The sequence below is a fragment of the Nelusetta ayraudi genome, unplaced genomic scaffold (assembly GCF_046127955.1).
Source record: "Nelusetta ayraudi isolate G7.1 ecotype Tasmania unplaced genomic scaffold, CSIRO-AGI_Nayr_v1 ptg000007l, whole genome shotgun sequence".
NCBI lineage: Eukaryota > Metazoa > Chordata > Actinopteri > Tetraodontiformes > Monacanthidae > Nelusetta > Nelusetta ayraudi.
This window is the reverse complement of record NW_027466057.1, coordinates 7,021,529-7,034,655: the sequence shown is the minus strand read 5'-3', so window position 1 is coordinate 7,034,655 and position 13,127 is coordinate 7,021,529. Positions and strand designations below refer to the sequence as shown.

At 43.9% G+C, this 13,127-nt stretch overlaps 2 protein-coding genes across 3 annotated transcripts; both read right to left on the bottom strand.

Annotated features, from left to right (window-relative positions):
* Positions 1-138: 138 nt before the first annotated feature.
* ccdc28b (coiled-coil domain containing 28B) lies at positions 139-4,704 on the bottom strand. Of its 2 annotated transcripts, none has more exons than XM_076018300.1 (6): positions 4,489-4,704; positions 2,915-3,203; positions 2,130-2,299; positions 1,744-1,898; positions 1,599-1,621; positions 139-1,502 (listed from the first exon to the last, which is right to left on the bottom strand). In XM_076018300.1, exons 2-6 carry the CDS (start codon positions 3,154-3,156, stop codon positions 1,448-1,450), a joined length of 645 nt encoding a protein of 214 aa, XP_075874415.1. In that variant the 5' UTR covers positions 3,157-3,203; positions 4,489-4,704; the 3' UTR covers positions 139-1,447. The 2 variants fall into 2 exon arrangements, with proteins under 2 accessions (XP_075874415.1, XP_075874414.1); XM_076018299.1 differs by having other exon boundaries at positions 2,915-3,235; positions 4,489-4,701.
* Positions 4,705-5,967: 1,263 nt separating this feature from the next.
* tmem39b (transmembrane protein 39B) lies at positions 5,968-11,477 on the bottom strand. Its single transcript, XM_076018293.1, has 9 exons — positions 11,300-11,477; positions 10,059-10,244; positions 9,350-9,569; positions 9,147-9,230; positions 8,349-8,503; positions 7,661-7,985; positions 7,388-7,575; positions 7,173-7,293; positions 5,968-6,345 (listed from the first exon to the last, which is right to left on the bottom strand). The coding sequence occupies exons 2-9, from the start codon at positions 10,187-10,189 to the stop codon at positions 6,130-6,132; spliced, it is 1,440 nt and encodes a 479-aa protein (XP_075874408.1). The 5' UTR covers positions 10,190-10,244; positions 11,300-11,477; the 3' UTR covers positions 5,968-6,129.
* Positions 11,478-13,127: the final 1,650 nt, after the last annotated feature.

The window sequence follows — 13,127 nt, the reverse complement described above, 5'->3', positions numbered from 1 at the left end:
GGTGGTGCCTTATTGGTGGGGTAGCGGTTTTATTTCCAAGACAAAGTCGTGAGTCAGTACACAGTGGAATAATAAGAAAATAATAACATAACTGCTGGCTAAAATAAACAGCCATGATGATCTTTGGGGAAACTGTATTTCATTTTTTTGTGCATTGTAATTTGATTTCCAGGAAAAGAAAAAAATCTGGAAAAACTTTGTAAATCAGAAAGAAAATTTGCAAGTGGTAAAAAGCACTTCCATTGTGTAACTTGATGCACCTCTCCGTGACCACTGTTCACTTGTTAGTCAGTCTGATCAAATTGCTGCATGGCTTTTCCTGCTAAAGTATTAAATTACATTGCTGAGGTGCATCGCTGCCAAATTATCACAATTAAATACAAAAGCTCCTGTGGCCAAAACTATGAAAGTAGCTGCCATTCTGAATTGTGCTGTACAGAGGATGACACCAGATGCATTAACGTGCTGCCTGACAATGTTTTTCTGAATAACAGTAATATCCTATCATTAGCTTCTGTGAGGTTAACGTTTTAGTAGACACAGATACAGCACTTCATCAGACCTTCACCTTAAAACGTTGGATCATTGGCCTTCATTCCAGTAAAAACAAATGACAAAGAACAGATAAAACCAGTTGAAAGATGCGTACAATTACACCTCAGGTAATCTGTTGAAAGCACCTTCAGCTAACAATGATGACATCTACAAGCTCCACGTGTTGCTGCATGACTATGGCTCTAGTTAAAGGCTCAAGCGTGTAAGATTCAATCAGGAAAAACAAACTGCAAACTACTTAATCACCTTTTTTACCTCTCATGTGCAGAGTTTACCGTTAACAAATTCCATGTTGGAAAGATGTTAAATTTGATGTTCATCTCCATCATTATCCATCCAGCCTGATCTTAAATCTTTCTTATGTTCATTCTTAAGGTACGATGTCAAGGGAGCAAGACTACATGATTACAAGTGACCCAGTCTTTATGTAAATATAAATGCTTTTGATTTTACCTAAGAACCGTCACGCCCTTTTTCATTTTAGGCCAGTAGATCCCTGGAAATGGTGCACAGTGGGTCTTACAGACAAATACGGCTTCTGAAGTTATGCACTCTGCAGTCTCTGCATTGTTTTCCAAGCACCTCAACAAGTTTTACACATCCACTATCGTAACAAGTCGCATATAACCAGAGCCGAGTTAGCTGAGAGTCAAGTTAAAAGGCAGATATGGATTTGGAGACAGTTGTTCAATGAACCTATATCTTGTGCCACGATAGCTCCACTGCTTTGAGTCACTGTTGCTGAGTTAAAAAGAAGAAAAAGTGTCCCCTGCTCCAGTGGGCTCGCTCCATCCTGTCACTAAGGCAGCTGGCTGAACGCTCTGACAACCAGCGTCAGAGAGATGTTTGGAAAAGGTGAGTATGCAGCCGCCTTCCTCCGCTCCTCGCGCTGTCAGGGACCAGATGTCTTTGGCAGGTCTTGGTTCTCAGCCAGGTGGAGCTTCTGTCTGGATAAAGACATGTTAAGGATTCATGCAGGGGTAGATTTAGCTTAAGGAGAGGCTCACTGCAGCTGGCAGAGATCACACTGGTCCAAAGGATACATGGAAGTGCTGAGCTCCTCCAGCTGTGGGAAGAGACAGAACAATTGCATTAGAGGGTCATTGTACAATTTAAAAGGAGAAAGACAGAAGATGTGCAACTACAACACAGAACTGCTTGACTTTGTTTGGCCTGGTTTGTTCGTACGTTGCAGAGCAGGTGCTCCAGGTTGTGGTCGGACGCGCACTTCCTCTGGTCCTCGGACAGCTCCTCCACGTGGCTGTCCAGGCTGAAGTGCAGCCGGGCCAGCTTCTCTTGCATCTCACGCACGTGCTCCAGCTGCTCGAAGGAGCACACCTTCCCTGAAACATCAGACAGGTCAGTGAAAATCTCTCAGATCCCTTCTGGCTTGTTGGAGGATTAGCGCAAAAGTGTTTCCATGGCATCGCAATGTGCAAAAAATAGCAGCAGCAGCAGCAGCTTCTTGATTTCAACCCGACTTATCGAACAAAGGCACTTTTCGGCCGTATTTATTTCGAGGCTGTAACAGAAGAAGCCCCCCCCGGGCGCCGCTGCGATCGGGGTTGTCTTACCGAAAGCCTGCAGTTTGCCTGAATGGAAGTCGTTGAGGAGGTTAAGGAGGCCTCCCTCCATCTCTCTCACATCCGAGACGTCAGTGAGGAAGGAGTGCTGCAGGGGGGATGACTGCACGACTTTACTGGGCCCTGCAGGCTGAGGGGCCCTGGGCTTCTCCTTGTGAGGCCTGGGTAAAAGACAGGAAACACTATTGGGTTGTGGCTTTGTCTTGGATCAGTGCACTGATGAAGTTATAGTTCAGTATTTGATATAACTTCAACCAGCACTTACAAAAACAGTGTGAGAAAATCTGTTTATGGGCAACTTCATTGGGGAAAGCAATTCATGGATTTATACACACGCTATCCTGTGCTAGGACACGCTGATATTAATTCTAAATGCATCACTCACATTGAAAACAGCAACATTTACAAAGGTACTTTGATTTGGCATTTAGCATTCGGTAGAACACATACATGATTCAATTATTCTACAAAACTCAATAATGACCTTTGCTGCGAAACAAACACTGCAACCAGAAACTGATCTAAATGGCAACAGAAGTCTTAATTTTAAGATTCAAGAATTGTTTGCTCATGAGAAATAAGGAATAGGTTACTGTCGCTTTTTAAAGCAGATAGACAAAGATATTTATTATCTCAACAAATACACAATACCAGCACAACTCTGAGTTGAAGGTTGCTCACACATGTTCAGACATGTTCAGGCCTGGTCAGGTCCTTTTCACCTGAACTTAGTTGTACAATTTGTTGGACATCTCCCACACTGCACACACACGCACCTGGTGGTCTTTGGCGGAGCGACGACAGTCGCTGTGAACACCTCTTTGGGCTGCCCCGGCGCCCCTATCGACCTCTTGTACTTGCCGCGGTTCTTCGGGGAGGGAGGCTGCGGCAGGCCGAGAGAGAAGGTGGCGCTCTTGCTGGCTGGCAGGACGGAGAGTTTGCGAGGGTTGATGGGCGGGGGAGGGGGCTGGGGCAGTGACACCTTGGGGCTCCGCTTCTTGCGTTTGTCCTCCATCATGACCCAAGTGGGGAGGGGTCTCTCTGCGGCTCAGTGGGGTCGATGTCCTGGAACATCAAGGGAGGAAGTTCTTGACCGTCTGTAGCACAAGAGGACGTCACTCAGGTGAGTAAAAAAAACATAAAAACATTCACACTGGCAGGACTCATTGACTTAAATGCTCTTTGTTTGCTTGATCATGAATACCAGCTGGCTCAGTGAGAGCTGCAATAAAAACTTCTAATATCCTATGATTTCTATACTTTGGTGTATTTTGTTTTTTTTTTCTCCTCTAACTTAAGATCCGACTTTTTGAACTGAAGGAAGGTGAATGATTCCATAACCAAACACTATCAAGAACTGAAAAAGCCTATTATTAGATCGGTACCACTTAAAATAGCTGGAGGGCTGGAAATGAGGGCAGGACTCATTGACCGATTCGCTGCACCAACATCAAGAACATGAGTCGACTGGAGTGCATAGAATATGAAGTGCAAATGGACCTGATGTATGAGGCTTTCTATCCATCCATTTTCTACACCCACTTGCTTCCTCCTTCCTACAGCATATCCCAGCTGTCATGAAAGCAAAGGCAGGTTACACCCTGGACAAGTCGCCAGGTCATCACAGGGGCCACTCTGAGTTCCCAATTGGCCTCACATGCATGTTTTTGTCCACACAGAGAGGATCCTCTCGTTGTGGGGCGCAGTGTAATGACTGCACCACCACCGTGTCAATGGGTGCACTACATCATCATTATTTTAGGGCAGAGGAACGTAATGTAGTAGTGAGGTATAGATAGATATGTAGTAGTGAGGGATAGATAGATAGATAGATAGATAGATAGATAGATAGATAGATAGATAGATAGATGTACTTTATTGATTTAGCCCTGTAAAAGAACAAAACAACTTAAACATGCAAGCAAAGAACTTGAATACATCTTCTCTGCTTATTATTTAAATACAGTCTGACAAGACTGTTATATTCACACTGTGGAGGACCTGTGGTGCATCATTGTCTCCGATATCTGCAGCGGACCTGACCAAACACTTGATTCCCATTAGGCTGCACGGAGAGCCACTGGTGTTGCGTTTCTGTACCACAACAACACACTGCGCCAGCCGGCGATCCAAAGATGGCCACTACAGTAACAACACAAAGGCAACTTTATTCGCTCGTGTCTGCGCGTCAGAGGGACCGTGGAGCAAAAACACGGAAGGGAGAGACAATGGACTGATTGCATTACATGACTGATTCGCGTTAGCGAATTCGTGTTCAAAATGAAACGAGAACCGGCGTATAAACACAAACAAGATTGACCCGTCCGCGGGTGACACAAATGCGGCTTACCGTATCAGTGACGCTCCGGGGAGCCCTGGACCGTCACATCCTCGATCCCGGCGACAAGGCAGAGATGTGAGGTCGCTTCATGAAATCACACTTTGAGGGGAAATAGCGGCACTAGATGATCGATGAGGCGCTGATGCAGATTGCTGGTGAGATGTTGCGCGCCATCGACGCGTTCTGCTTGTGTGCGAAGCTGTCGTCCGTATCCTCCCTTAAAGGGACAGTCCGCACTGGGGTGTGTGTGTGTGTGGGGTGGGGGTGGGGGGGCGGGCGGGGGGGGGTGTCGTGGTATATTAAACTTCCACACGATGGCGCCAATGCGCTTCATTCATAATTGGACCACATTACGAGGTCTCATGCGATGCGAAGTTTTCTTTATCCGCATTCGCAAATAATACTGTCAAAAACGCTTGGTGACGTCACAAACAGTGCCAATAATTATAGGATAGCATCGGGCAGGGTTTGCCTCCAAACTTTTTGACTGGTGGGCCACAAGAAGAGAAGCGATTTAATGTCTATTGAAAATGAACAAATTCGGTACAACAAAATCAGTGTCTTTGAAGCCCCACAGTAGTTCGCTCTTTATTGACATGACTCTTGAAACACTGAAAAAAAACAAAAAAAAACGATGAAACACAGCTATTTTATGATATACTTGTTAATAATATAATGTCATCAAGTTTAGCAGGCTGGATTGAAAAGCTTAACGGGCCACATATGGCCCCTGGGCCGTAGTTTGCCCATGTCTGCTTTTGGGCCTCCTTCCAAACAGGAGGGAGGTCCAACAAAGCATCACTTATAGCAGGAAGCTGTAATAAATAAATAAATAAATAAATAAAAATAAAATAAAATAAACAACAACAACCTGGGAATTCATCCAGAAACCAGGGAATTCATCCAGAAAACTAGAAGTGTGAAAATGGCTTTAATATGGGATCTTAAACTTTCATGCATAATCTTATTTACCACCAAACAGTTGAACGGCGCGGAGGGAGACAGCATAGGTGTATTCGAAAAGGAGGGGACTAACTAGAAGTGTAACCAAGGAAGTCACACCTTCTGTGTCTCAAGCAGGTGGATGAAGAGAACAAATTCTGTTTTACCACAATCTTAAAGGTTGTGGTAAAACTGATGAGACAGAAGAGCAACCTGATGTAACATGTTTTACTTTGGTATGCACTAGGGTTTTGTTTTTTTTAAACAGATGACTTAACTTCCACTGCCACACTTAATCAGTTTGACACATTCTATTTTTCTTTCTGTTTAACTTTAGAAAGAAAATACTAAATTGTACTCCACCAATTCACTTGATTTTTTTTTTATGTTGATCTTAAGTCATACCTTTCAAAGTATATTAATGCTTTAGCTACAATGTCCCTTTTTATTTCTGGGGGGTGGAAGGGAGCACTCTCTTTGAAATAAAGTGCACGTGGTATCACATTTATGACATATATAACAAACAAAAAAAATCCAAAGCAAACCTTTGATATAATACAAAAATATGTCTTTTTATTATGGCAGATCAGAACAAATTCATGACACAAAAATGCATTTTGTAGAAAAAATACAGCGCTCCCAGGCATGTTTGTGTTCCTCCGAAACGAATATAACCAGTAATAACTTAAGTCTAACTGATTCTTCTGGTCAGGTGAGCTGCGAGAAGGAATACGCCTTTCCGAGGACTATTCTGTCGCGGAGGAGCTTGAAGAAGGCGTAGTAGTTGCTGAAGAGGATCAGAGCCAGCGATATCATCTGGTGCCACTTCTCTGAACATATTAACGAGTAGAGCTGGTAGAATATCATGGCGCCCTCCAGGATGACGAGTATGTTCAATATTCGTAAAGGCTTGTTGAAGAAAAACTGGAAGGGTGGAAGGAAAGGAAGCCATCAGGTAAAACTAGCAAAAAGACATTAAAAAAAACCATCTTAAACGTGACAAACATCTCAAGTGTCAAGACTATCCTCCCTATGGTTGCTACAGAATTCAAAAGTTCCATAACCGCCGGTTGCAAAGATATTCACTCAGAAAAGTCTGTGTTTTACTTCATTTCAGAAAGTGTGTCCACGCTTTTTTGTGATGTCACATAGGGCATGGACGGGGATGGGGTTAGTGACACCAGCACCAGCCAGGTGTTAGTTCCACCCTCTGAATGCACCCTAAAGCCGCCATGAATTTGTGCCCCTCACAAACATGTGAAAGTCCCCACAAGCCAAAAGTTTTAGTTTTTTAATGTGAGGTTGTAAACAGAGGGTTAAATGTGCTGCTCTATGAAGGTCAATTTACAGGGTCTTGCCAGGGAATTCCACTGGAGTCTAGGATGAGAAAATTAATTGCTGAAAATAGTCGACTGCAGCTCGAGGACTTTCTCGACAAGTTCTCATCTGATTGGATGAGAAAAAAACAGAATTCCATACACTTGTGACCTCCTAAATGGGACACTTCAAATGTCTAAAAATGTGTGATTGCCAGGACACATTCACATGCTTGCCTTCTGGCCGCAGAGCAGAACAAATATTGAGTAGTGAAGTTATTGTTCACTGGGTCAGTGAGTGCTGTTACATGGACCACACGTAATCAGATTTAATACAGACCTGATTGAAATTGCGTCACGTAAACAATCTGTTATGATTAAAATGGCCGGAGACATGCACGTCATTCAGACCTGCAGTCACTTCGAGATACTCACATAGAAGCGATAATGGGAAACATCTGATGGCACTGCAACATTATAGTTTCCCATTGCCTTGTAGACATTCTTGTTGTGTTTGACCAGAACTCCCTGCGGCCACATGTACTCCTCCGTCCATCTATAGGCAAAGACATACAGCCGGGTCAGGTCAGGATTGCACTTGAACGCACCACAATCAGGACATGGCGAGACAGGCGAGGGGCAATACACACATGTGCTGAAGAACGTTGGAGCAGAGCGAGGGGTCTACTTTCTGCCAGCAGCCCAGGTGAGCTGCAGCTTTGTGGAGCAGGTCACAGTATCGAGGAGGCAGCAGGTGCCTCATGAGTATGACTGATGTGCTGATGGACACCAGGATGAAGAGCTCACAAGACCAGCGCTTGTCCACGTACTGCGTGCTCTGAGGACAAAGATCCAGATGCGGGTAAATAGGACAAACGACGCAGGAGGGAGTTGCAGCAAAGACCTTTAGACGGTGCTCCTACCTTGACAAACCACACGGGTACAAAGGCAACGTAGTAGGCGCTGAGCATGGAGCTGACCAACACCTCCTTCATCCTCCAGTTGAAGTCCATCTTCAGATACTCCACCTCCTTCCGGATGAGGTCTGGCGAGAGGCAGCAGGCGTGGGTGGGCATGGGCTGCACGCCGTACAGCTGGCTGGTGTGCTGCTTCCACGTCTCCTTCAGCACGGTCAGGTAGTCCTTGCCGCGGCCCACATCCTTGGAGCCGATGGTGGGGAGAGGGGAGAGCGACCCCGCGCGCCGGAAGTCGCAGCTCAGCCGGAAAAAAGGGATGTACATTCCAAACCTGCGGAAAACGACAGTGCAGGTGACTTTGACGGACACAAGGAGCCAGCAACTGTAACGCCAGGGGAGCATTGGCAAGCTGCAATACACTAATGAGGTCTCAAAAAATAACAATACAGAAATATTCACAAAAAACACTGCAAGCACAACAAGTTTTGAGTGAAAAGTTCTTGTACGAGTACACATATACATATGTATACATATACATACATATCTACAAATATACTGTAAGTGTATAAATACATATTATAGTATATATCTATATATAAAATTAGTAGACAAGGCTATGACTGCTATGTTGCTGTCACAGACACATACAGCAGCTGATGTCAGTTGAGATTCTCGTCCCCTCACGAACACTTACGGGTAGCAGAGGAAGAGCAGGGTCAAGACAGAGTAGGTTCTGAAGAGGTAAATGAGAGAGCGGCACAGGCTCCAGCCCGTCAGCGTCAGCACGACGAAGCGGGCCAACACTAGAAAGATGGAATGAGGGAAGGACAGCTTCCCGCTCTGCGATGCCTGGAGGGGGAGAGGTGAAATAATAGAAACATGGGAAATAGGACATCGGATGTAAAACAAGCTCATACTTTTTGTCACTTGTCACAATTTGTATTTGTGTTCTGGGGCCAAAACGCACAAGTACTTTACTTGAGTTAAGGCAACTGGACTGTTTCAGGTAACTTGAGGATGTTTCGTCTCTCATGCGAAAGGCTTCATCAGTTCTAGAAAAATTGGTTAAAACATCCCGCGTGAAACGAATGACTCCCCAGGGGGTGATGCGTCAAAAGGAGGTGAGCCAAACAACAAATGATGGCAAGGTGGAGGAGAACCCACACCGATGGTGTCATTAGAATAACAAGTCACATGGGTTTCACTCTATCAGCATAAGAAAACACCTTTGTTGATGGAGTGGGACAATCCTCAGGACCACCTACTGGTTTTGCTCCCCTGTGGTGGTTAAAGAGGAGGGACTCTTCACAAAAGACTTTCAGATTAGAGGCAAAATGTCTTCAGGTTACCAAAATCACTCCAGTTGCTTTAACTCAACCTTCAAAACTAGGATGACCTGGACAAGTGAGAACCTCAAGAGATATTCTGTTGTGTTCATCAATAGTTGGACAGAAAAACAAACAGGCAAAACAAAACCTGTGTCAGATCTTACCTCTTTTACAATAGCTGCAATTAACCTCCTTGCCAGTATGATGACTGTGAACGCCAGCATGTTATAATCAATGAGGTGAAAGTTCTGCAAATTAAAAAAAAAAAAAGTCAAACTTCAGTGCAAAAGACACACGTTCATCAGTATTTGGTTCAACACTTTTGACACTCATTGGTCATAGGAAGGTCATCTCACAGTGCACTCACTAAAGATGTGTGTGAGGGAGGGTGGGAGAGAGGGTACCACCACACCGTCTTGTAGATGTTGACGTAATGGACAAAGAGGGCGATGAGGTGGCAGAAAAAAAGATGGAGCTCGAACAGCACGTTGTGATCCACGGACAACTCAGGGATCTTGCAGTGCTTCAGAGGAACCATTGTCTGCGTGGCCAGTGGAGGGCTGGACATGCACGTCCCCGAACCATTCCTGGTGAAGGTGAAACCAGGCAGGAAAACAGGTCAGAGGAGGACAAAGTGAGGACATAAGGTGATCCTAGCAGAGTTTAGATTAGTTTGTGATTTTCCTCTCAACCTTGCCTGCCTGTAACCGAATTCTCCACCTGTTAGTGAACATCTCATCTGCTAACGAGCCTCGTCTTTGGAACTGTTTCCAGTCTGGGTAAAGCCTTGACGGAATTATTATTTTTAGAATGCCATTACAGTTTGGAGCTGAAAAAAGGGAGCTAATATAAACTATAAAGCTGATTTCACCTCAATGCTCCCGCGCTTGTAGAGTGAATGTTATTTTATCTAATTCAAGAGGAGTGTTCTTCATGCCTTTGAAAACAAATTCCCTCCTTGAAGCTGATGCTCTGCTGGATAACGCATATCAAATGCATCCGAGCAGCCCGAGGAAAGAAATAAAAAACAATGCTCTCTTTATTTGCAGATTTGTGTTCATCAGAACTCGACTCACCTTGCACGGGATCGCACCCCGGTGACAGGGGAGCTGGTTGAGTGGTTTCCATTGCTGACTGAACCTGTTTCGTTGCCAAGCGGAGGTCTGCAGTAAGTGGTGCGGTTTGCCCCTCTCCGTCCACCTGCCATTGCACACAGGCTCGCCTCCCAGAGCTTTGTGCCTTCTCAAAGGGGGTTGTCTTATCTGTTTTAAACAAGGCAGCATGACAAGATGAAGATGTGGTTGATTAGGATTTTTTCTTCAAGGTAAACATGCAGTGCAAAATCACAAAAAGTATCACACTTAAGTCAGGTCTAAAAATAAAATAAAAAATAGTAAAAAAAAAAGAAAAAAAGAAGAAGTTGATTATGTAATATTTATTGAGTAAAAAGAGGGAATGACAGTCGAACATTTGTTTGGAGATGATGAATATTATTCGCCTATATTGATATTTTGGTAAGGTATGCAAGTTTGGTAAGTTTGGTTAACATACACTACCAGTCAAAAGTTTCAACACACCCTATAAATTGAATGTCTTGTCTTTCATTCTCATGACTATTGACGGTGCAGTTTCTCACTGAAGGCATCAAAACTACGTATGAACACACAAGGAATTAGGTAGAAAACAATAAAAGTTTTATATTTAAATTCTTCAAAATACATTCCCCTTAGTAATAATTAAAAAAAAAAACATATTTATTGAACTTGTTTTTCTTTGCAGTGTAGAAAATTGTAAAGGTTAAAAAAAAAAAACAACGGAAAAACAAAAACATTGTATGAGAAGGTGTGTCCAAACTTTTGACTGGTAGTGTACCTAAACTAAATCAATAACACATGTATATCTTGCATGTGTATATAACAGCACATTAGTACCAGCACAGCCAGAAAAGTGACTAAACTTAAGAGACAAGAGTCGCAGCTGGCGTTAAACACATTCGCATCTGTGTAGCGTCCTTTAATTCGGTTTAGCGTTTTATACGGAAGCTGCAACTAAACGCTAAGCTCAGCGGCTACACGGCTCGCTATTTTCACGGCGACACAGCAGCTCATGGCCGTCTCAATGAGGGACATGAGGCAGGGGGGGTGCGAAAACAACGTGAACCACCACAATGAAGGACTGGCTGCGAGCTGCCCGCCGAGAGCATGCTTGATGAAAATGCAAAGATTTGAGGCCTACTAGGCACCACCTCTGACTAGCTGGCCAGCTAACTAGGCTAGCTCGCCCCCGAACGTACAGACAGACAATCAAATTGGCTCACCAGTGGCAGTGTCTCCCGTCCGGAACAATTGCTTCCGTGTTGCGCCGCCAAAAAATTAAAAGTGATACATTTCTGGAATGTGTCTGAACTGAGCACTGTGTTTCTCTCCGACATCCAAGAATACAGTCATTGTTGATGTGACACCCGCCGCTGGTCGGTGGGGGCGCGGATGTTCTAGCGAGCCGAAGGGAGGAGAGAGAGTCGCTTAAAGGGAAAGGTAAGCCATGGGAATGTAAACAAGTGAGGTGTAGTGTGCCTGCCCAATTTGGAGCATCCTACCACTGCTGTCTTAATTCACGTCTTTTCCGACCTCAAAATGTTCAGTGAATTTGCTTCAAGAAATGTTAACTGTGGGAGAATGCAGGCGGAACCAAAACTATTCAGTTCATTTTATTTTACAAATCAATTAAGATACAAACACAAATAACATTCGTTTAAAGTACGTTTGTAAAAAAAAAAAAAGGGGACTCCCCCAGCTTATGAACAGCAGCCCAGACACCATACAACACCCATAAATCACAAATGAATTCCCCATTTCCATCCAGTCCAACCAAACATAAAAGCCAAAACTTCCTCAGATTCCCCAGATACAAAGATATTCAGACAGACACAAAAACATCAGATAATGGCGCATGAAAACACATACCAAAGAGAGAAGTTCATTATTTTAAATCCTCAACTGTTATCAGTAGTTTTAGAATAAGACACGATTTAATAACATCAGACATAATTCAATAACAATTCTCTCTTAAACCTAGACTAAACTAGACAGCAATGCCGGCTCTTTTATAGTGCTGTCAATCTCGTTCCAGAGTTTTGGACCTTTACAGGTTCCACTAAAACCAGTACATTTCAGTTTCCTTTTCTTTCCCTTTGAAAGTTATTTTCTCCTTGTATTACTTTTTTCAAATGCAGTAATGATCAGGGAAACAGCAAGTGGACTTAGTATTCCCACTTTAGATTGTTTCCCTGATCATTACTAGAGTTGTGGTTAGTAATATCAAAGCTCTTGTGGAAAAGCGAATGAAACAAGCGCATGAGTGTGCACTCTACTACAGTACGAGGACCTTTGGCTGTGTGTCTGCGTGGTGAGGTGTTAATCAGGTGTGCACCCTGCTATTTTCCTATTCTCCACTCAACACCTCATGCCAGCAGGTGGTTAAGAATTAATGTAAAGGAGGTCTCCTCACATTCAGCCACATAGTCCTCCCTGTGGAATCAGCTTTCACTCCAGAACATTCACTTTGTTCTTATTTCTGCCACTTTTGTGTTATGCTTCTGGCATGGAAAATACACGACACCCCCTGCAGTTATGCTGCTTTTGCAAACACAATCAGCATTAGCTGCATCCCCACAGCAGCAGGCTTGCACTGCCATGCTTTAGGCTTTGTAACCAAAAAGCACTAACACTGTTGTTGTCACCAGAGCAAAGAATCCTGTTTTCCTTGTGCCTGTGAGCTGACATCAGCTGAGATTTTATATGAGCTCTTCTTCAAACAGTGGCCTCCTTTGTACTCGTCCCCTATAAAGCCGAGTGGCGGTGGTGTGGGTTAAAACAAACGGGCATAAATTGTGCGAGAATTCTCTTTTCCCTCCTTCAGAGTAGTCATTGGTGTATCTGTGGCCTCATTCCAGTCTCCCTTCCCTCAGTTTGAACAGATAAGCATCTATATCAGGCAGATTTAGAAATTCTATACAGTTTATCAACATTGGACTGCGCTGAACGCTCCATGTTGCAATCACAGGCAGAAATACAAATAAATCAGTAACGAGGACTTCCTGCCATAGGTGACTTTTGAATGACAACCATGCGGGAAGCCTTCACTGC

Bases quoted from the DNA above. Each gene is read 5' to 3' on its own strand.
- tmem39b (XM_076018293.1), bottom strand. From the start codon at position 10,189: ATGGCAGGTGGACGGAGAGGGGCAAACCGCACCACTTACTGCAGACCT. The intron at 9,231-9,349 runs GTGAGTGCACTG...TTTAATTTGCAG, and splicing joins CTCCCTCACACACATCTTTA to AACTTTCACCTCATTGATTA. The intron at 6,346-7,172 runs GTGAGTATCTCG...CCACCCTTCCAG, and splicing joins TTTCCCATTATCGCTTCTAT to TTTTTCTTCAACAAGCCTTT.
- ccdc28b (XM_076018300.1), bottom strand. From the start codon at position 3,156: ATGATGGAGGACAAACGCAAGAAGCGGAGCCCCAAGGTGTCACTGCCC. The intron at 2,300-2,914 runs GTGCGTGTGTGT...TCTTTTACCCAG, and splicing joins GCTCCGCCAAAGACCACCAG to GCCTCACAAGGAGAAGCCCA. The intron at 1,899-2,129 runs GTAAGACAACCC...CTGATGTTTCAG, and splicing joins AGGCAAACTGCAGGCTTTCG to GGAAGGTGTGCTCCTTCGAG.